A 20547-nucleotide genomic window follows, 5' to 3' on the forward strand; every position below is an offset into this window, starting at 1 on the left:
CTCTGTCATTTGAATAAGGTCACTTGCTACCTCAAAAGATGTTCAGAATCAAAGGGAGGGTTAGGTCCTCTTCCAGGAGTTCCCATCACAGGGAGTCCAGTGACTGCAGACTAGACAGTCCCTCCCTCTGGGCCAAAGTTGATGGCATCAATGATGCCATACTGTCCTTAGAGTACCCCACTGAGGGGCATATTGACAGATGGTGACTGCTGGCCTTCTTGGCCAGAGACTGGCACCTCCTAGATCTGGACTTCATATACAGCACCAGAGACAGGGCAATGCCACCTACAGGATCTTATCTCGAGGTCTGGGGAGCAATGCTAGTGCTCTTTTGAGCAATGTTTCACAAACTGCGCTCTGCGGAACACTAGTATTCTGCATGACATGACAGGTGTTCCATGAAAAAGTTTCAATTCTAGAGATATTTTTCCTTCTCAAATAAGAAATCAAGCATGTATCAAAAATATTAAGGTATTTGAATAGTATTTAGACTGTAGGTATATTAATATTTATAACGCTCAATAGTATAGTTATTATGCAACTTGTGCCAAAACGGAGATGCAAAAACACTCTTCCCATTTTAAAAAAACCCTGTAAAATGTTACTTATTATTTTCCAGTAGTATTCTTTTGTCTTATACTGATTTGTCTTGTACTGAAGCTGGTGCAGTCTGCATGGAGGCCAATGCGCTGCACATGAAAGATGAAAACACCAGGTCTGGCCCCAGGGGGTCAACGTACCAACTCCATGAACAGGAAGTTCAAGCACTGATCTCGTTCTCACTTGGTTTGAAGCTTGAAACTCCTGAAAATACTGCACTTATCTTTAAGCACTTTTCTGCTCTTCACCAAAGCACACAAAGTAAGCCTCTCTAGCCTCAGGCTCTCCATCAACGATACAATTCTTAAATCCTGCTGCATGCCCCAGAAGGATTTAAGAAGAAGAACAAACAAGAAACAAAAAATGAGCCAGGGATTGTGGGAAACTTCAACTGCAACCGTCAACTAACTAGCTACCAGCAACTCTAATAAAACTAAAAACCAGGAGGCCAGGGGCTCAAAGAGAGGCCACTGTGAGCCAGAATAGCGTACAGTTCATGTCCCAACAAGGGACAAGGTCATGGACATGCAGGTAAAGACACTCCTGGCCTTCTAGAAATTGCACTATCATGGGATGAGCAAAGACTGTTTCCTGCACTGAAACAGGACTGAAAGGCAAAATGGCCTGCAGGTGTACCTGGATAGAGAACAGCAACAGGACCAGGAGCTTCAGTTGCAGCTAACCATCCATCACAGTCTGAAGGGAGGCCTCCTCTCTCTGAATCATAGGGTTGGAAGAGACCTCAGGAGGCCAAGTCCAACCCCCTGCTCAAAGCATCACCAATACCATCTAAATCATCCTAGACATAATTTTGTCAAGCTGGGACTTAATGACCTCTATGGAAGGAGAATCTACCCTCTCCCTAGGTAACCATAGCAGAGTTTCATCACTCTCCTAGTGCAATAGATTTTTCCTAAACATCCCCCACTACAACTTGAGCCCATTGCTTCTTGCTCTGTAATCTGTCACCACTGAGAACAGTCTCTCTCCATCCTCTGTGGAGCCCCCCTTCATGTATATATAGGGTGCTATCAAACCCCTCTTCCCACTCCAGTAGACTAAATAAGCCCAAATCCCTCAGCCACTCCTCACAAGTCACATGCTCCAGCCCCCTAATCATTTTTGTCACCCTCCAGTGAACTTTCTCCACTGCATCTGCATCCTTTCTGTAATGGGGGTCCAGAATTGGACACTATGCTCCAGATGCTTCTCACCAGTGCTGAATAAAGGGAAATAATCACTTCCCTAGATCTGGTGGCAATGTTCCTACTAATGCAGTCCATGGCAATCCAAAGCCAACACATGACCCACTTGTATTTTGCTACATTTTGCAAGACCTGCTGGACACTGGTAGAACATTGCCACCCATCCCTACTCAGCCGCACACCAAGCTGTCATGTGCAACATCAACAGCTTTGGTTGCAGCAGATTCCCATGATTCTGGGATGGCAGATGCAGCCAAAGAGGGTAACTGCTAAAAGTTTGGAAGAATGGTGAACAAATGTTGACTCAGCCATGCCAAGGCTATGAGGATGACTGAAAGCTCTGTCCCATTTCACTTTAGCTGGACTTTATGGATCAATGGCACCATGGGGAAGGTATACATCAACACTCCCAAACTTGAAACCAGGAAGGCAACTGATAGGAAATCCTTGCCCCTGCCCTGCAGAGAGCCAAACATGCAACACTTTCTGCTCTGCTGGGATGAAACAAGTCCGCCTGGAAAGCCCCCCATAGATGGAACGACAATTCATGGCAAGATCAGAAATTCTGCTGAGGCAATCCACCAAGATGTTCTTAAAACCAGGCATGTGGATAGCCCCCAAATGAACACTGTGCTGCACACAAGTCAAAAAGGCTGAGCACTTCCCAACAGACAGCCAAAGACACGGCACTTTCCTGACTGTTGATGTTGTACATTGCAGCACAATTGTCCATCATGTCCTGCATAATCTTGCCTTCCAGGTTGGGCAGAAAAATCTGGCATGCCAGGCAAACCATTCCACCTTCCTGGACATTGATAAGAAGGATTAGGTCATGGGGCAGCAACTGGCCCTGGATGCTCAGATTACCCAGACCAAGGTGAGCAAGGGTTATGGGGTCACAAAAGGGACTCCCTGCAGTATTGACCTGTGATCCCCCGACTGGTCCAGACATGAGAGAACATGGATAAGCACCATCACTCAGCCCAGGGGATCCTGGTGTGAGAATGTAGACTGAAGCCTGACACAGCTGTAGAGGCCTCAGATGAAGTTGGGCATGGATCACTCACATAGACATATATGGCCATGTGGCCCATCCATCTCTGTTTCTTGTGGGTCATCATGAACAGGTGGTTCAGTATGTGGGTAGTCAAGTCTTACATGGCTTGAAAATGCACTTCCAGTAGGAATGACCTGGCCCACTTGGAGTCAAGAACCACACCAATGAACTCTATAAGTTGAACTGGTGCTGAGATGTTCTTTTCCATGTTTATTAGGACACCCAAGTGGCTGCTGGTGTACCACACAAAATCACAGCCCCTCTGGACCTCCCATCCAATGAGACAATCATTGAGAAACAAATATCTGGATCCCTCAGCACCTTAGGTAAGCTGTCACTCATGCCATGCATTTGGTGAAAACTCTTGAGCCAAAGATAGGCTGAAAGAGAGTGCTGTAAACTTGAATTAATGGTCAGCTACCATAAAATGCAGGAAACACTTGTGGCCTCAGGAATATGGAAACATGGAAGTATGAATCCTTCAAGTTGAGAATGGCATACCTGTACCCTAGATCCAGGGGGAAGATGATGCAGGCCAGCAAGACCACACAGAACTTCAATTCCATGTTGAGGCCCCACACATCCACAGTAGGTCTTAGCCCTGCTTCTACCTTCAGATTAGGAAGTAACGGGTGTAGAATACTCTTCCTTGCATACCCCAAGAGAACTCCCTCATGGCCCCCAGGCAGAAGAGGTTCTTCAACTTCTCACAGAACCTCTCTGGGGAAAGCAACTACCCATGGCTGATCCCTTCAAATGGCCCCACAGTAAACAGAAGGCCTAAACAGAGTCCTCTGCTTGGAACACCTTGGTCAGGCCTGGCTGGTTTCATCATCTTTAGGTTTTTTCTTCAGCACTAGTTACGGGGATCAGTGCCATGAAGACCCCAGTGATGGAGGTGGGCTACACACTGAAGTTGAGCCATCAAGAGCTAGTTAGGGCTCCAATGGCTCTGAAGCTAGACACAAGGCATACTGCATTAGAAGGAGCATGAAATGGATGGCTCACACTGTCTGCTGGCAGATACGACAGTGATCGTTTATATAGGATTCCCCAAGATACTACATCTTTTGTGCTGATCACTAACAGGCATGAACCTACACAACAAAACAGCAGAAATGTAGCACTTTAAAGACTAACAAAATAATTTATTCAGTGATGAGCCTCCTTGGACAGACCCACTTCATTGGATCAATCTCATTTCCATTATAGACTGACATTTATAAGTAAAGAGGACCAAAAAGAAAAAAATTGCAATAAAAACTGACAAATCAAGTACATAGCACTGAAGTAGGTGGCAGAGGAATGGAGGGATGTTAAGTGTCTTGCCTGAGATAATTACGAGAATCAAAAGAAGGGAAGCAGTCCTTGTAATGTGTGAGGTAATTGGTGTCTCTGTTCATACTACATGTTAATGTGTCAGATTTGAATAGGAATTCCAATTCACAAATTTCTCGATGTGATCGGTTTTTACATTCTCTCTCCTCTAGGACACAAATTCTCAGGTCTTTAACAGAATGGCCCACTCCACTGAAGTGTTCACTGACCAGCTTACAGGTATTGAGATTCCTGATGTCTGATCTGTGTCCATTTATTCTTTGGTGCAGGTTTTGCCCAGTCTGTCCAATGTACATAGTGGCAGGGCATTGTTGGCACATAGCAGCGTATATAATGTTGCTTGAAGTGCACGAGAATGTGTTTGTTTTGTTGGAGTACAGACAAACACGGCTACTTCTCCGTTACTATTCAACAGGTATGGACCTGTTACTCAACGAGTGGAGGTTGAAATCTGGAGATCAGGGATTGCCCTGTCAGTGATGAAGTCCTCACTGGGACACTAAATAAATACTTAACTGGTACTTAACTACTATCAATGCTTAAAACTATTTACAGAGAAGCACAAAGCTGAACAGGCTATGAAAACCACTGATCGCTTGCCAATCAAGGGACAGAGGAACTCCAACTGACCATCATGGGCAGTAAGAATGAAGCAACAGTGCACAGTGCTGATGGTGCGGGATATGCCATGCCATGAATGTGGCACTGCAGGAGATAGCAGAGCCTACCCTACAAGTACCACTAAGAGAAGTCTCCTATGGCCAAATACATAGGTTTGTGCACACCTAAAACAGAGTTGACATGAGCAAGCACTCAAAGTAGAAGAGGACACTAAAGCTGTGTCTACACGTGCACGCTACTTCGAAGTAGCGGCACTAACTTCGAAATAGCGCCCGTTGCGGCTACACGCGTCGGGCGCTATTTCGAAGTTAACTTCGACGTTAGGCGGCGAGACATCGAAGTCGCTAACCTCATGAGGGGGTTGGAATAGCGTCCTACTTCGACGTTCAACGTCGAAGTAGGGACCGTGTAGACGATCCGCGTCCCGCAACGTCGAAATTGCTGGGTCCTCCATGGCGGCCATCAGCTGCGGGGTTGAGAGATGCTCTCTCTCCAGCCCCTGCGGGGCTCTATGGTCACCGTGGGCAGCAGCCCTTAGCCCAGGGCTTCTGGCTGCTTCTGCGGCAGCTGGGGATCCATGCTGCAGGCACAGGGTCTGCAACCAGTTGTCAGCTCTGTGTATCTTGTGTTGTTTAGTGCAACTGTGTCTGGGAGGGGCCCTTTAAGGGAGCGGCTTGCTGTTGAGTCCTCCCTGTGACCCTGTCTGCAGCTGTACCTGGCACCCTTATTTCGATGTGTGCTACTTTGGCGTGTAGACGTACCCTCGCAGCGCCTATTTCGATGTGGTGCCGCGCAACGTCGAAGTTGAACATCGACGTTGCCAGCCCTGGAGGACGTGTAGACGTTATTCATCGAAACAGCCTATTTTGATGTTGCTACATCAAAATAAGCTATTTCGATGTTGGCTTCACGTGTAGACGTAGCCTAATAGTGTCAAACCAGACCTGTGAGGCAAAAAGAAGGAACTACAGGTGTGTCTGATCTGTGCCATCTCTTTAGCACCTTGGATGAAACCAGAGGCAATCCAAAGGCTCATGCATGGCCCAACAAACAGTACTATTTTAAAAATCTTCAGCTCCAGGTACATGGTACACATGAATAAAACTCAGAGTGGAATTACAATAGAGACCATCACTTGAAGATGAATCCATATTGAGAAATTTACCAGATATCATCATCTTCTCAGGTATATTTCAAATCTTAATAATTCTACTTTAAGATTTGGTAATGGGAACAAATTAAACAAATTTCCACTATTAAAAACAAATTAGGGTAAAAGGCTTTTTCTGTTCCGATTATTACGGTTAACATCTCTCAGCTAAGAGAACACTGTACCACGTCTTTGCCTGTCCCTTAACACTTAAATTTCAAGTGTGTCCCCCAAAGCATTTATCCCTTTCTTGTTTCCCAGCATCTCTATAAATCCACTTTTCTTGTGTGCATTTAATATACAGCACTACATTACTTCCTTTTCACCTCTTCATATGCCATTCTGTGTATGGTATTTGCTTGAATCACTGTCAAACTTTTAGGGCAAGGGAAATAAATCAATGTGTCTTTTTAGGACACAATGTGCACCTCCATCCTCAGTAAGAGTTTCTCCCAGAGCCAGCAGAAAAATGATGTGACTGGGTGCAACTTAGTTTAGAAAAGTATGTGCCAAACCGAAAACCTCCTGCCTGAAAAGATCTACAACAGCAGCGGCCACCTTGGCCTGCGAGATCAGCTGTGTTAAGAAAATTTGTATTTGTAAATTGAAAAGGTGCTTACTAAACCTTGCCTTTTGGATTTTTAAATCAGTGCATTCAAATAAAACTCATTAATACAGGGAAGAGGAAAGAGGAAAGAGGTACCACCTCCTCAATTAATTCTCCAGCAAACACAGAAGCAACGAAGAATATACAGGGCTTGCAACAGAGCAGGTTCTGTCCCTTCCCAGCTCCCCTATATGCCACTTACTGCACTGCAGTGTCAGGAGGAAAGTAAGTAGCTGCTTCACCTCCTGTTTTCTTGACAAGTTGTGGAAGGCAAAAGGTGTAGGTCTGGAGCTGAACTGGCTCTACTCAGCTTGGAGAAAAAGCTGAAGTACTACTGTGGGCCTTTAACATTTTTAAATATGTTAATTTCAGGCTGAAGAGACTGGACAGCACCTGTTTAAATTCAAAGAAGCTAGGAAACAAACAGAGGTGGATGCAGCCTTTCAGCTGTTTTTTGAAGGTAGTAAAAGGGTGACACACTAAATTAATGAGTGATTAATGAGTTACATGGAAGGCCCTGGATTACCTGTTCGTTTAAAGTCAGCACATAGCTTCAGCCGCTTTCGAATACTGCTCTCAGAATGGGAAGGAAATGCTTTCTTGATATCCTCCATGCGAATTCTTCGGGGTCGGTCTCTGCTCTTCCAGAACAAGCGATAAATGAAGACCTAGAAATCAAGTCAAGAAAACTGCTGCATGCTTTGTGTGCTGAGCACACGCTGAATGGAAATTATAAGTAGAGCTAACAGTGCTTCCTATACTTAAGAACCACTACCGTTTCCCATCAGAAAAGCCCATTTTCTGCTGTTTAAAACTTTAATCAATCTGGCCATTTGGGCTTACATTTTCCAGGTATTTGCCTAAAGCTGATTTTAAAAAAATATCAAAACCAAAATGTTTCAGCCATTTCTCAAGAGCAAGAGTACTGAAAACACATTTTGCCCAAGTTAAATATATTCTTATGGTATCATGATACTCTCTAGTATCTACACTTTCAAACAGGGACCTGAAATGTGACAGGAGAGAGACACCCTGTTGTGAGAAATATGCCTTTTGCTGGTCCTGTGAATAAACATGAAAATTTGGAAAAAAAAGTTCTAACCCTTTGGGAAAAAAAAATCTCAGTTCCCACATGATCAATACACACTTGCAAATTTGATTTTATAAATTCCCCAAGATTTGGGACACATTAAATATGTGCCAGTGTGGACCTTCTCTGCAATATTTCTTCCCCACTACTGTTGCACTTGCCACAGAAACAGAGATCTCAGAGACTCTTCTGCTCTCAGAATTCCCCCTGGTTGTCACTTAGCAACCAGGGTGAAATGCAGAGAGGACCAAGAAGGTGATCCAAAAAAGAAAAAAAAAAAAAGGGTAATGAGCCTGCAAAGGGAAAAAAGAAAAACAGACTGGCTGAACAAGGAACCTCAAAAACGCAGGGAGAGAATGGTGGTGGGGGCAAAGAAGAAAGACAAACCCTGACAGAAAGCCAATAGGAGGAGACTTAGGTAGACAGACTGGAAAGGAAAAAGCAAGAAGAGTCTGTGAGTTTCACCATTCCTCTGCTGTCAGCAAATATCTGTGAAACCTACTAGCAAAGTATGCATTACATCCTTCTCCAGTGGCTGGACCACATACAACCCACTAGTAGGCATCATTCAGTCTGAACAGACTATGGACCGCGCCCTTTAAAGTTTCAATTTAAGACTTCATTTACAGTGTCTATTCTGACTATAAAGACCCACATGAGAGTGACAGTCCTTGCTGCATCTCTTGCAGATGTCGTGGGTGTCTGGCAAGTCCTTATTGTGCTTTCTGTGCGCTCGCTTCTCCTCTGCTAGCTGTCTGATCTTCAACTCGCCCTTCTGAAGGCCCTTGTGTAACCCCTGCCTCCATCTGCCGCGGTCGTCTGCTAGTTCTTCCCAGTTGTCCAGCTCGATGTCTACCTCTCTGAGGTCTCTCTTGCAGACATCTTTGTAACGCAACTGGGGGCGTCCGGGAGGTCTTTTGCCAGAGGCTAGCTCACCATACAGGATGTCTTTTGGAATCCTTCCATCGTTCATCCTGTGGACGTGGCCAAGCCAGCAGAGCCGACGCTGCCTGAGGAGGGTGTGCATGGTTGGGATTCCAGCTTGCTCGAGGACGGCTGTGTTGGTAACTCTATCCTTCCATGATATTCCAAGGATGCGCCTGAGGCAGCGCAAGTGGAAGACGTTCAGCCTCTTTTCCTGGCGGGCATACAGGGTCCAAGTCTCGCTGCCATAAAGGAGGGTGATGAGGATGCAGGCTCTGTAGATTTGCATTTTGGTGTGAGTGTACAGCTTGTTGTTATTCCACACTCTCTTGCTCAGTCTGGACAGAGTTGTGGCCGCTTTTCCGATCCTCCTATTTAGCTCAGTGTCCAACGACAGGGTGTCAGTGATGGTGGACCCGAGGTAAACGAACTCGTGGACGACCTCTAACGTATAGTTGTCAATGCTGATTGATGGGGATTCAGCAACATCTTGACCAAGTACATTTGTCTTCTTTAGGCTGATGGTAAGCCCAAAGTCCTTGCACACTTTGGAGAACTGATCCAGCAGTTTTTGAAGCTGGTCTTCTGTGTGAGACACTACAGCAGCATCGTCTGCGAACAGCATGTCTCTGATGAGGACTTCTCGCACCTTAGTCTTAGCTCTCAGCCTTGCAAGGTTAAACAGTTTCCCATCAGATCTTGTGTGCAGCAAGATGCCCTCTGTTGAAGATCCAAAGGCATGCTTCAGGAGGAGTGCGAAGAAGATCCCGAACAGTGTCGGAGCAAGCACGCATCCTTGTTTGACGCCGCTCCCGATTCTGAAAGCATCCGATAATGCGCCGTCATATTGGATGGTTCCTCTCATGTTTTCGTGGAACGACTGGATCCTCTTGAGTAACCGTGGAGGACAGCCTATCTTGTGGAGCAGTTTGAACAGACCATCCCTGCTGACCAAGTCAAAAGCCTTGGTCAAGTCGATGAAGGCTATGTAGAGTGGCTTTCTCTGCTCCCTGCACTTCTCCTGCAGCTGCCTTAGAGAGAAGACCATGTCAACGGTAGACCTCTCTGCACGGAATCCGCACTGCAATTCGGGGTACACCCTCTCAGCAATCTTCTAGAGTCTGCCAAGGATGATGCGAGCAAACACTTTACCAGTGACGCTTAGGAGGGAGATTCCACGGTAGTTGTTGCAGTCGCTTCTGTCTCCTTTGTTCTTATACAACGTTACAATGTTAGCGTCACGCATATCCTGTGGAACCTCACCCTCTTTCCAGGACAGGCACAGCAGCTCATGCAGGGGTTCTAGGAGTGTGTCCGCAGCACATTTGATTACCTCTGGTGGTATACCATCCTGACCAGGGGCCTTTCCTGCTGCAATGCTGTCGATGGCTCTCTTCAGTTCATCTACAGTCAGTTCTTGATCCAGTTTGTCCATTACTGGTAGGAGCTCGACGGCATCGAGGGCTGCGTCAACCACAACATTCTCACGTGAGTACAGCTCGGAGTAGTGCTCGACCCAGCGCTCCATCTGTTTGGCTTTGTCAGCGATGACTTCACCAGATTTGGATTTCAGAGGTGCCATCTTGTTCTGGGTGGGTCCTAATGCCTTCTTCATACCCTCGTACATTCCTCTGAGATTACCAAAGTCGGCACAGGTCTGGATGCTGCTGCATAACTGGAGCCAGTGGTTGTTGGCACAGCGCCTGGCTGTCTGCTGCACTGTTCTTCTGGCCTCTCTAAGTGCTTCCTGGGTACTCTGGCTCAGTGAGCGTTTGTACTCCAGGAGTGCAACACGTTTCTTTTCAATGATTGGAATCATCTCATCGGCGTTAGCTTCGAACCAGTCGTTCGTGTTTCTAGCTCTTCTTCCAAACACCGACAAGGCCGTGTTGTAAACTGTATCCCTCAGATGTTGCCATTTGGATGTCGCATCGACGCCCACAGGGCCGCTGCGCAGATTTTCCTGGAGGGTCTCTCTGAACTTTTCAGCTTTCTCTGAGTTTGCCGTCTTTCTGGCGTCAATGCGGGGCCTTCCAGCAGGTTTAGAGCGGTACAGCTTCTTGGGTCTCAGCTTGAGCTTGGAGCAAACTAGCGAGTGATCTGTATCGCAGTCAGCACTATGATAGCTGCGTGTCAGAAGGACGTTTTTGAGGTTGTTACGCCTAGTGATGACCACATCTAGTTGATGCCAGTGCTTCGAGCATGGGTGTCTCCACGACACTCTGTGCTGTGGCTTCGTTCGGAAGAATATGTTTGTGATGCACAGATTGTGGTACGTGCACAGTTCAAGATTGTGGTACGTGCACATGCAACCCACTACGTTGATCAATTATATCCATAGCTCAAATGGCAAAGATCTCTTCTATAGATCAAAAGGTTCCAACCTTGCTGATTAGCCACATCCAAAAAGACAGCAAACCTGTTCCATGGCTGGTGCTCTTTGAGATGTGTTGCTTATATCCATTCCACAATAGGAATGCGTACTCACCACATGCACTGGTGCTGGCCATGTTCCCCTCAGTAGCAGTCAGAGGGGATCCAGCTCTGGCACCTTCTGGCAAGGGACAGTATAAAGGGACATGACTCCAGTTCCTTCTTGCCAGAAACTCCAACAATGGGGAAGGAAGGTAGGTTATGACATGGACATCACAAAGAACATCAGTTAAGGAACAGGCGAATGTCTTCTTCAAGTGCTCGTTCATGTCCACTCCACATTAGTTGATTCCAAGCAGTACCAGAGAAAGCTGTAGGAGTTCATGGCTGCATATAGTGCAGCACAGCTCTGCCAAACCCAATGCCGCATTTGGCCTAATGGGTGATGAAATAATAAATGGTGAACGTGCAGACATAGGACAGCTCTGCAGATGTCCTGGATCACATAACCCAACTGGATTGTAAATCAGCCTAGTTGATGATTTCCTGGTTCCCAAGATGACCTACCAGACCCAGTTTGAGCAAGTTCATTCCTCTGGGGTTAGTCATAAAGCAGCCACACCAAGAGATGAAAAGATGCAGACCTGGTGTGCTGGAACCAACTCTGCTCCTGCAACAACAGGTCCAGATGTTAGGAAGTAGACAAGGAGGGGCCATTGGCAGGCTCATAAACATGCCAAACCAATGCTGGCAAGATCATGCTGGAGTAATCATGGAGTAAGGACATGTTTTGTCCTTTTTCATCTTTAGCAGTTCTCTGCCGATGAGAGGGAGCAGAGGGAATACATACTTCAGTTCCCCAACTATGACTAGAGAAACATGTCAGAGAGGAAGTCTTCACCAAGGCCTGGCAGGAAGCAAAATGGCTGGCACTTTCTATCCATCTGGTGACAAACTATCTACTTGGGGAATCCCACAACCTCTGTGGAATACATGAAACTGAAGGTTAAGAGAGGAAAGGCTTAGCATAGCACTACATCCCTTGTCAGGAAGCATGTGTCTCCTAGGGATACATATCCCAGTCCTGCTTTTGAGCAGAACTGAGGGCAATAGGCATGCTCAAGTGTGTCAGAAAGGTCAATGGTGGAAAATCCCCAGCAGCTGAAGATCTAATTAAGGACCAGCCTTTCTAGATCCAACTTATGATCACACAAGAATCTCCTGCTAAAACAAGCCCACAGTGGTATTTTGGCATCCAGGGAGGTATACAGCTGAGACAGAAGCACCACAGTGGATAAACTAGTTGCATAATTTCAGTGCCCTCCCAAGTGACATTGTCCATCATGACTCTAATGGGAGAAAGTGTTTACTGGCACTGCAGACCACTTATAGTTCTAGGAGGTTGATGTACAGAGTGAATTCACTCAAGGACCCTCTGCCCATCACTTTACAAGCATGAAGGTGCACACCAAATCTAGTTAAGGAAACTTTAGTTGTTCAAATCATGAATAATGCTGGTTAAAGGTAAGAAACCCTGATATAGACTGTGACCGTCAACCAAAGTAGTAACTCCTGGACCATCAAAGGCATGAATAGGAGTTTGTGCAGGCTGTGTTTGTGAGGTGCATAAACTATATGCAGACGCTCCTGAAGGCGTCTTATCAGGAACTGTGGATACTTTATTACCAATGCTGCCATACAGGGGCAGATGCTTACGATGGATGCAAGATTGACTATAGCTGAAAATCTGTATGCTGGGAGGAAGAATCTAACTCGTATGGCATCTAATTGTGTCCTGAAAAATTCCAGGAGTTGCACTGGTGTCAACATAGATTTCTCCGAGTTTATGTGAAGGTAGAGGCTTGAGAAAAGGTCTGTCTCATTAGGACAGCACAAAGGGCACCAGTTTCAAAAGGGGTCCTGAGAAAACAGTCATCCAAGTATGGAAAGATGACAACCCCCTCTGTGGGTAGGTAGGCAGTGACTACCTCAAGGACTTTGGAAAACACATAAGCTGTGTCTACACATGCCCCCTCCGAGGGACATGTTAATGAGGCAATTCAGAACATGCTAATAAGGCACTTACATGGATATGCCGCACCTCATTAGCATAACGGCAGCCATGCACGATTCAAAAGTGCCGTTTTCAGCATGCACGCCGCCTGTGTAGACGGGGGTCTTTCAGAAGGACACCCTTAACTTTGAAAGCCCACTTTCTATTTGGTTTTAGGAAGAAGGAGCTTTTGAAGTTGGGGGGATCCTTTCAAAAGGCCCCCCATCTACGCAGATGGTGTGCATTCTGAAAGCAGCACTTTTAAATCGCGCATGGTCACCATTATGCTAACAAGGTGCTGCATATTCATGTCAACACATCCCTGGCATGTTCTGAACTGCATTAACATGCCCTATCTGGAAGGCGGGGGCATGCATAAACACAGCTATAAGGGTTGTCTAAAAGGTAGCACTTTGTACTGTTAGCAAGTGCTTTTTGTGAAGAAACAGAGAAACAGTGTGCAGGATGTATTGTGGAATGAAAAATTACCTGGAGGATGGCAAGCAGGGAGGTAAGTGGTGGTGGTCACAAAGGAAAAAGATGGAGTATAATTCTCTCATGACCTGTGGAACCCAATTGTCTAAAATCAACCACCATGAGAGAAAGGGACTAAGCAATCCCCAAAATCAATGAGATGTCAGAGATGGCTGATGTGACTAGAACAAGTGGAGGCTTTCAGTGTCTCAACCACACCTTCAAAATTGCTATTTGGTTGTTGATGCATGGGAGACAGACGCTTGAGAAGTCATAAGTCCATGTTTCATAGAGTGTTGCTGTTAACCATGCTATCCTATAGCTGCCCAGCACTGTATTGCGGTCAGAATCACAGCATGACTTGGTATTTCCCCAAGCATCTTTTGGGCACTGGTTTGTAAATGCTAAGATAGTGGAAAGTACCTTGAAATCGCTTGTGGTCCACTATGACCCCAAGATTCCTTTCCACAGTAGCTCTTCCCTAGTTAATCATTTCCCATTTTGTACACAGGCAACTGTTTGTTCCTTCCTCCGTGGAGTTACTTCACATTTGTTGTTGCTGAATTTCAACCTGTTTATCTCAGACAATTACCCTAATTTGCTCAGATCGTTTTGAATTAGAATTCTATCTTCTACAGCACTTGCAACCCCTCCCCAGTTAGGTACTCTCCACAAACTTTATAAGTGTTCTCTATATGCATTATCTAAATCACTGAAGATACTGAACAGAGCCCGTCCCAAAACCAGTCCCTGCGAAACCCCACTCATTATACCTTTCTAACTTGACAGTGAATCATTGATAACTCTCTGGGAAAGGCGGATCAATCAATTATGCACCCACCTTACAGTAACTCCATCTAGGTTTTATTTACCTTGTTTGTTAATGAGAAGATCACGCAAGACTTTATCAAATGCTTTACTACAGTCTTATGTGTGGGTCAGGTTTGACATTAGGGTCCATTTGCTTGCACAGCCTCGATGACTTAAGGAACCTGGGGCGAGGTGAGAAAAAAAGAAATTGCACATGCTTTGCAGGTACAATTTTTTTCTGTCCACCCACTTGCAGGTCAGTGGGATGGATGCTGTGATCTGCCAGAGCACTTTCACAGGATTGAAAAGGCTCTTGTTGACAGGGAGAGCTATTTTGAGGAGGAGGCTGTCAAGCAGCTTGTACTGTTTATCCTTCACTGCCACCAAAGGAATTTCCAAGCCTGCAGAATAGCTCCCAGAAATGCTTGAAGTTGTCAGCTGCAGTTGGGAGGAAGGCACAATTGCCTCATCAGGGGAAAAAGCAGTGGAGTAGCAGTGGAATTTCCTCCTCCTATTGTGTTTCCTCATCTGCTACAAGGAGGAGCTTAACCTCTGATGGTCAAGAGATTACCAGAGAAGGTGAAGGTCTCTGGCTTTACTCCATGGAAGGTTTCTCAAACTGTGCTCTGTTCACAGTCCAAGGATCTCAGTATGGGCAGTGTTGAGCGAGTGGTACATGGAGTTGCACCTGTTGCATTAAAAGCTAACAGATAAGGCATGATCTAACAGGCAAAAGGAAAAGTGGGCTCTGCTGCAGATTCCATCTGTAGAGTTGAGAAGAAACAGAGGCAGCTGGACTGCACCATATATATAACCTGTTCATAAGCACAAGCTGCTGAAAGATTGTCTGGTCCAATGGGTACTCATGATGAAGACCTCTGATTCCAGAAGCAAGGGGTGCTGCTGCACCTACATGGGCCTCACTCAAGGAAAAACGGGCATGTTCCCTCTAGAGAATAGAAGGATGGGGGGAACAAGGTAAGAGTTCAAATATGTAGTGTTAGTACAAAGATAACAATGATCAATTGTTCTTAATACATGCTGAAGGTAGGACAAGAAGTAACTGGCTTGGGATGCAGAAAGGGGGCTTAGGTTTCAAATAGGAAAACATTTTTAACTATAAAGACAGTTTAGTAGTAGAACACGTTACCTAGATTGATTGCAAAATCCCTGTGTCTCTTGGAGGACATTGAGTACAGGTTAGGAACTTGTCCTTATTGAAGATCATGTAAGGCAGTTTTGAGGTGAGTAACCTGATTCCAGACCCCCAACAGGCCAAAATTTTAGTAACTAAAAAGGAGATATTGCAGGAGAAAAACAGGAAAGCTAGGAGCTTGAAGGGAGTCCCAAGAAACTTGGCAACATAAGATTCCACCTCCCACAGGGGAACTGAATTCTGGGCATGTGGTAAAGGCACTCCAGGCCTTCAAGAAACTGCACCAATATAGGGTGTGTGAAGACTAACCTACTTCAAAACACAGGGTGGATTACCAAAATGGCCACTGGGTATACCTTGTTTGGTGGTCACTTGACAATGAGTAGGATGTCTTCCTCTCACCCTTCTATTTAAGAGCCCGTTGATGGCTGATCAGCCCCATTCTGGAGCTGCAGATCTTATTGAAGCAGGGGGCTGGACTAGATGACCTCCTGAGGTCCCTTCCAGCCCTGTGATTCTGTGAAATCGCTTCCTCTGGCCCCCAAAGCTCCTCCGTTCTTCCTTCAACTCAAAAAACGAAATCTGTTTTGGAAGGAACACATGCATGATCAAGCCCAGCTGCATTTATGGAAGGAGCAGAATACTGGGTATTTTCTGTTGCTGTAGGTGATTAACAGGTTGAGCTGGGGACACCAGGCACCTCTGGAAGGTGGGGTGTGTAACATCCACACAGATGAACCACTCATCATTGCAGAAGCATCTGCCATGGTGGTTTGTTCTGAAATCCTGAGAGATAGGATGCCCTTAAGTGAGTGAAGTAAGCTATGCAAAACTCTCACAGTCAAAGGGTTTCCTGACATGGGGAAGAGGAACAAACACAAAACACCTAAAATAAAAACCAAGATGAGCAAGCACTCAAAGAAGACTTAGTACTATGTTTAGACTACTTCAAGTTATTGTCAGAAACATGACTACTTTTACTTTCCTAAACATCATGCATGCTACACCACCACTTGTGTCGGGGGAAGGTGACACAAGCCAGGAGGTAAGTGGGGAAGGAGGAGGGAACAATCAAGTGGGTTTCCTGGGTGAAGAGGAGAAAGTGGGCCAATCGGCCCCTTCTCTGAGATGCCTGTAAACTAATGCCAGAAACCTGGGGAACAAACAGGAAGAATTAGAGGCCCTGGCACAGTTACACAAGTATGAGGTGGACTTGGTGGGACGATTCACATAACTGGAGCACGGTCATGGATGGTTATAAATTGTTTAGGAAGGACAGACTGGGGAGAAAAGGAGGAGGAGTTGCACTCAATGTCAGAGAGCAGTATGATTGCTCAGAGCTCCAGTATGAGGAAGGAGAAAATCCAGTTGCGTCTTTGGGTTAAACTCAGAGGTGGAAGTAACAGAGGTGATGTTGTAGTTGATGTCTGTTATAGACCGCCAGATCAGGGAGAGGAGATAGATGAGACTTTCTTCAGGCAGCTTAGTGAAGCTTCCAAATCACAGGCCCTGGTTCTCATGGGAGACTTTAATCATCCAGACATTTGTTGGGAGACCAATATATCAGCACACAGACAATACAGGAAGTTTTTGAAGAATGTTGGCGATAACTTCTTGGTACAAGTGCTGAAGGAACTGACCAGGGGTCGTGCGCAACTTGACCTGCTGCTCACAAACAGGGAAGAACTAGTAGAAGAAATAGAAGTGGGAGGGAACCTGGGCTGCAGCGACCATGAGATTGTAGATTTCAGGATCCGGACAAAAGGAAGAAGGGTGAGCAGTAACATACAGACCCTTGATTTCAGAAGAGCAGACTTTGACTCCCTAAGAGACCGGATGAGCAGGATCCCTTGGGAAACGAAGATGAAGGGTAAAAGAGTTGAAGAGAACTGGAAGTATTTTAAAAGAAGTCTTACTGAAGGCACAAGAACAAACAATCCCGCTGCGTAGTAAGAAATGCAAACATGGTAAGCAACCAGCTTGGCTTAACAGGGAAATCCTTAGTCAGCTTATATTCAAAAAGGATGCATACAAGAAATGGAAACGTGGACAGTTGACTAAGGAGGAGTATACACATACGGCTGGAGAATGCCGGGCAGTAATCAGGAAAGTGAAAGCACAATTGGAACTGCAGCTGGCAAGGGATGTGAAGAGTAAGAAGAAGGGTTTCTACAGGCACGTGAACAATAAATGGGTTATCAGAGAAGGTGTGGGGCCATTACTGGATGAGGGAGGTAACCTAGTGACAGATGATGCAGGAAAAGCTGAAGTACTCAATGCTTTTTTTGCCTCAGTTTTCACGGACAAAGTCAACTTCCCCATGACGGTCCTAGACGATGCAGTATGGGAAGGTGGAGGCCAGCCATCTGTGGGGAAGGAACAAGTTCTGAGCTATCTAGAAAAACTAGATGTGCACAAGTCCATGGGTCTGGATTTAATGCACCCCAGGGTACTGAGGGAATTGGCAGAGGTCATTGCTGAACCTTCGACCATTATCCTTGAAGACTCTTGGAGATCAGGGGAGATACCGGATGACTGGAAGAAGGCAAACGTAGTGCCCATCTTTAAAAAAGGAAAGAAGGACAATCCAGGGAACTATAGACCCATCAGCCTTAACTCAATCCCTGGGAAAATAATGGAGGGAATCCTCAAGGAATCCATTTTGGAGCACTTGGAAGAAGGGAAAATGATCAAAAGTAGCTAACATGGATTCACCGGGGCAAGTCATGCCTCATCAATCTGATTAGCTTCTATGACGAGGTAACAAGCTCTGTGGACATGGGGAAGTCAGTGGATGTGATATACCTTGACTTCAGCAAGGCTTTTGATACAGTCTCCCACAACATTCTTGTCCATAAGTTAAGGAAATATGGATTGGATCCTTGGACTATAAGATGGATAGAAAGCTGGCTTGATGGTCGGGCCCAATGGGAAGTGGTCAATGGCTCACTATCAGGATGGCAGTCTGTTTCAAGCAGAGTGCCGCAAGGCTCGGTTCTGGGGCAGTGTTGTTCAACATATTTATTAATGACCTGGATGAGGGACTGGAATACACCCTCAGCAAGTTTGCATATGACACAAAACTAGGGGGAGAGGTAGATATGTTGGAGGGTAGAGAGAGAATCCAGAGGGACCTGGATAAATTGGAGGACTGGGCTGAAAGAAATCTGATGCGGTTCAATAAGGAGAAGTGTAGAGTCCTGCACCTGGGGTGGAAGAATCCCAAACATTGTTACAGGCTGGGGACCGACTGGCTCAGCAGCAGTACGATGGAAAGGGACCTAGGGGTTATGGTGGATGAAAGGCTGGATATGAGTAAACAGTGTGCCCTTGTAGCCAAGAAGGCTAACAGCATACTAGGGTGCATTAGGAGGAGCATTTCAAGCAGATCTAGAGAAGTAGTTATTCCCCTCTATTTGGCACTGGTGAGGCCACATCTGGAATATTGTGTCCAGTTTTGGGCCCCTCAGTATAAAAAGAATGTGGATTTGCTGGAGCAGGTTCAGCAAAGGGCAACAAAAATGATTAAGGGGCTGGAGCACCAGCCTTTGAGGATAGGCTGAGGGATTTGGGCTTGTTTAGTTTACAGAAGAGAAGACTTAGAGGTGATTTAATAGCAGCCTTCAACTTCCTGAAGGGGAGCTCAAAAAAGGAGGGTGAGAAACTGTTCTCAGTGGTGTCAGATGGCAGAAGAGGGAAAGGTGTGGGTTAGATATTTGGAAAAACTACTTCACCAGGCGGATGGTGAAGCATTGGAATGTGTTGCCTAGAGAGGTGCTAGATTCTCCATCCCTCGAGGTTTTTAAGTCCCAGCTGGACAAGGTCCTGGCTAGGATGACTTAGTGGGGGTTGATCCTGCTTGAAGCCGGGGGCTGGACTAGATGACCTCCTGAGGGCCCTTCCAGCCCTGTGATTCTGTGATTCTATTTACTGCATTTCTTTTAAGTCTCTTCAAAGTGATTTGTAAAATCCAAAATAAAAAAAAAATACAATTATCACATGACATTTTGAATTAAAATTACCCCTGGGAACACATACCTTTAATACCAATTCTAACTGGTATGTTACGAGAGAGAGAGAGTCTGTGTATTTTAAATGCACACAACTACTCAGTTAGCCATTATGCTTAATGCTTATCCAACAATATATATGTTCCTGAGCTGCTGTCCTGTAAATGACAAACTTACAATATTTGTGTTACACTAACAAATTCAACTTTAGTTGTCTAGAAATAATGTTAAATGAATAAATAATTGAGAGAGTTCTGAGGCTGGAACAACTCACTGCAAATAATACCAGGTAGAATTAGTGTTTAGGAGGAACTACTCACTCTCCAGCAAAAGAAAGCTAAGAAAAAAAAGCAATATTTCAAAGAGATTAACCGTGAAAAGGCAGGTTTCTGTAGGCGAGATCATATGGCAGCTTCATAGACAAAAGGAGGAAGAAACTTTGAAGAGATTTGTAAGTAGAGACTACTGATAAAATTCCATAGTAAATAGAATTAGATTTAAATTGATTCCTGAAAATTTTATTTCGGGCCTTATGTGTGATAATTTCATGTATGTAGGTGGGAAAACTTGACCACGTGTCTCCTGGATGAGATAATTTTTAATTAGATTGCTATTCTTAATAAGTGATTATTGAAATGTAAAACATTGAACTTTACAGATGTTGAGCTGAAGAGTTACTGACAATCCTATAAGTTAACTGGAACACAAGCTATTTGTCAAATCAATAAAGTTATGTCTTAGTACCAAAATCCCTTGTCCAAAAGTAGCAAAGAACTAAAATTAATCTACCTACGTAATAAACTTATGACTAGATTTGGAGTCATTCATTTATTACTTTTTAGATATCTGTTAAATTTTCCATTATAAATTCACTTTTACATTATGTGACCATTATCAAATGACCACACTGATTTTGCTTCCTGTAACATATTTGATTTCACATGCTCTTTTGTGATTAAAAAACAGGAACATTTGAAATACAGACTGCAGACTTACAATATCTAAGATAAAAAGAATCGGAGAAACTTGTATGGGTAACTGGCAAATAAGAGTTACTTAATCAAAGTGTGTTTTATACC

At 45.1% G+C, this 20547-nt stretch overlaps 1 protein-coding gene across 5 annotated transcripts in view; it reads right to left on the reverse strand.

The window, feature by feature from the left end:
* The window catches only part of TAF1 (TATA-box binding protein associated factor 1), a 163856-nt gene that overhangs the window by 95304 nt on the left and 48005 nt on the right, over positions 1–20547 (reverse strand). For all 5 annotated transcript variants that reach the window (XM_075007599.1, XM_075007597.1, XM_075007602.1 and 2 more), the window contains exon 17: positions 7105–7246. In XM_075007599.1, the coding sequence (XP_074863700.1) occupies positions 7105–7246 (142 nt within the window). The remainder of the gene's footprint in view (positions 1–7104; positions 7247–20547) is intronic.

The sequence above is a fragment of the Carettochelys insculpta genome, chromosome 13 (assembly GCF_033958435.1).
Source record: "Carettochelys insculpta isolate YL-2023 chromosome 13, ASM3395843v1, whole genome shotgun sequence".
NCBI classification, from domain to species: Eukaryota; Metazoa; Chordata; order Testudines; family Carettochelyidae; genus Carettochelys; species Carettochelys insculpta.